This window comes from Alligator sinensis, unplaced genomic scaffold (assembly GCF_000455745.1).
Source record: "Alligator sinensis unplaced genomic scaffold, ASM45574v1 scaffold256_1, whole genome shotgun sequence".
Taxonomy (NCBI): Eukaryota; Metazoa; Chordata; order Crocodylia; family Alligatoridae; genus Alligator; species Alligator sinensis.
Genome location: NW_005842139.1, coordinates 1,640,746 through 1,643,756, shown reverse-complemented (window position 1 = coordinate 1,643,756; position 3,011 = coordinate 1,640,746). Strand labels below are relative to the sequence as shown.

Below are 3,011 nucleotides of genomic sequence, written 5' to 3'. Positions count from 1 at the left end.
CAGGAATGCATCATTGGGGCATAGATAGTAGGAATCTAAAATGAGTTTTAATAGTCAGGTTGTCTTTACCATTTTTTTTTCTCTACCATTCAATAATAACTAAGTAGGGTATATAAAAACAGGAAAATATATCCCAGCTTTGAGAAATAAATATATGTATCTATATTTTTGTTGTGTTACACTTACAGAAGTGCATGGCATTGATTTATTAAATGGGATTAGAGAAGCGGTGAACATATTTTAAAAAATGTAACAATAACGTCTGCAAATGTGTAATAAAACAATGAGAACTAAAATGAAGTTACGTACGCTATTAAAGAGTTACAGCTAAGTAACAGGCAAATATTTTACTTCCTCTTAGCAGCGTTTTTTACTCTGCTCTTTTTAGAGTAATTTTGCAAATTGTCAGTTTAATTTTTAATTGCCTTTTAAAACATGTTAGTGCACCAAATTGGTAATAAGCAAGACTCATAGATTTCATAGACGCATGAAATACCATTTCTAAACAGGCATCCCATTCTGAAGACATGCATACCGTTTCTAAATGGCATCTCAGAATAAGGCTATACTCCTTCCTTAAGTATTTATTTCGGTAAGGAATTTTCCTTTAAAAGTAGCGGCATGAGATGATACTACTATACTAGTGGCATGATATAATAATACTTTTAAGGTTTGTATGCATTTTAGTGTTGTTTTAGCATAACAGTAATAATTCACTATTCATAAGTAAGCCCCCAATAATAAACTAGTGTACTTGCACAATGGAGAATGTTAAAAACTGGGTTAACAAACAGAAGTAAGTTTCAAAGTTATAATGAATTATTTCCAACAACAAGGAAATAAAAGTTAGCATTTGGATATTTATAAAAAACTTTGCCACGGTTGTTGTAAAGATATGACAGTTGTCGTATACGAAAAGGCAGTTACAATATAGGAGTGTCTTGTCTGGAGGCCTGTGGTCTCCTCCCCACCAGTTTGTGTGTATAAAACCTTTCCTTGGGTGGTAGTTGTTGGGACATCACACGTTTGCAGATCTAGAGATTAATTCCATATGAACTGCCCAGGTCTCTAAGTAGGACAGTTTCCAGAGCCCCAGTTCAGCAAACCACTAAGTATGTGCTTGTGCTTCATATTAACATGGCTTCAGTGGGGATTACTGTATGCCTAAAGTAAGAGCAAAAGGCAGTCGACAGCGCTCGGCACCCGGCACAAGTGAGCTCTGCAGCGCAAATTTTAAATGTACTTGGCACATACGGATGTAGATAGATGCCTACAAAAAGATTCAGAAGTGTCCTGGTGCTTGACACCCATTGAAATTCCACCGTTTGCATGTTTCGGTACCTTAAATGCCTTAAAAACGTGGCCGTGTTTTCCAGAAACAGGGCATGAAGGCCTAAGAGACATACAATAGTTCTGCCTTTTTGCACACTCAACACTTCCACAGAAGTAAGTGAGCATTTAGGATTCACATGAAAAGCAGGGTTGGAAATGCAGTTGCCTGGGAATGGTTCTTTTGCCTTCCCCCACGGTGTACCAGAACCCATCAAAATAACAGAAACTTTGACAAAAAACAAATATATTTACCCTGAAGAGGATCGAGAGGAGTTATTTACTTTCCTCTTAGTGAACGTGTAGGAGGTCATTTAAAATAAAGAAACTGTAAGTATACAAGTAATGTACGTATCAAATGCCCATTGGGACTAAGGGGAATGACATTTGTGAATCCACCCGACAGAAATTAAAACGGCTTTGCAGAGACTATTAAGCTGTATTGCTGAATATTACAATTTGCAGGAAATCTATTTATATGCGTCTCTTCAGGTTCTGTTCTTTTTTTTTTTTATCTTCACAGGTGACTCAATTGGATCCAAATAAATCATTACTGGAGGTAAAACTGTACCCTCAAGAAACCCTCTTCCTAGAGGCAAAAGAATAGCTCGAACCAGATTGTAGGACTAGTAATCCTTTGACAAGCCAGAGGCACAGTGTCAGGAGAAAGGCTTCTATCAAAATCACCTTGTACTGTCATCTAACTCAATTCAATGTCACAACTCTGCCTCTTGCAAGAATCTTGAAAAAATAAACATAGCTACTTAAATTTCCACATTCATGAGTATATGTTTCCAACCTCGTTTAAATGAGCAGAGGATACTATTCTGCTACGAACACTGAACATTATGACTCTGTTGCTCACTTATCATCTGGCTTTTGTTATAATGAATGCACTGTTAAAATGTGAGTGATTGTTAAGTAGAATTTTTACTCCTCAAATGCCCCCTTTTCACCAAGAAATCTTGGACATTTCTGCCTGTACTTTTGACACTAGAATGCTGTATATTTGATATCTTGCTGAGCCAGTGCTCTCATATATATGCATTTTATTTCTGTGTTTGAATTTCTACTTTGCCACCTAATTTAAAAAGGCAGAAAAAAATAAATAAATGGGACATTTTCAGCCATGGAAATTTAACAGTATTATAGTAGAAAGCATATAATTTTTTTTGTTAGTACCTTCGACTTCTTTGATAAGATGTAAGGTTTTGTTTGAAGAATATAGTTTGACATATATGCAAGATATTTATTTACTGGTTCTGCTTTGGGTCTCAGTTCCGATTCAGTTTAGAAAGTATTTTCCATTAGATTGCAGTGTGTGAAACTACTTATTGCATGATGTGAATATTTAAATATTAGAAATGGGCCAGTACCAGAGACCTGGTATCTTGCCAACACTTCAGGAATCAGCTGATATTGAATATCAGCTGTTAAAAACCTTTCAAATACCAGATACAAAAGTTCTTTATTCCTCATTGTGGAAGAAACGGCAGTTCCCATTTTTGCATTCTTCCTTCGCTCTGGCACTTGTTTGTATCCTATTACTCTGCTGTTTTAAAGCACCTTGTTTGTTCACCCAACAATAAGTATCTAAAGAGATGATGTAATAAGAAATCTGCCTTATTATTGCACACTTCTGACATTTTAACAATAGGTTACAGATCTGGTCTCAGACTTTA

General features: G+C 35.8%; 1 protein-coding gene across 1 annotated transcript in view; it reads left to right on the top strand.

Moving 5' to 3' along the window:
- The window catches only part of FAF1 (Fas associated factor 1), a 258,161-nt gene extending 256,225 nt beyond the window's left edge, over nt 1-1,936 (top strand). The window contains exon 19 of the mRNA XM_025206090.1: nt 1,853-1,936. Within this exon, the coding sequence (XP_025061875.1) occupies nt 1,853-1,936 (84 nt within the window). The remainder of the gene's footprint in view (nt 1-1,852) is intronic.
- The last annotated feature ends 1,075 nt before the right edge of the window (nt 1,937-3,011 follow it).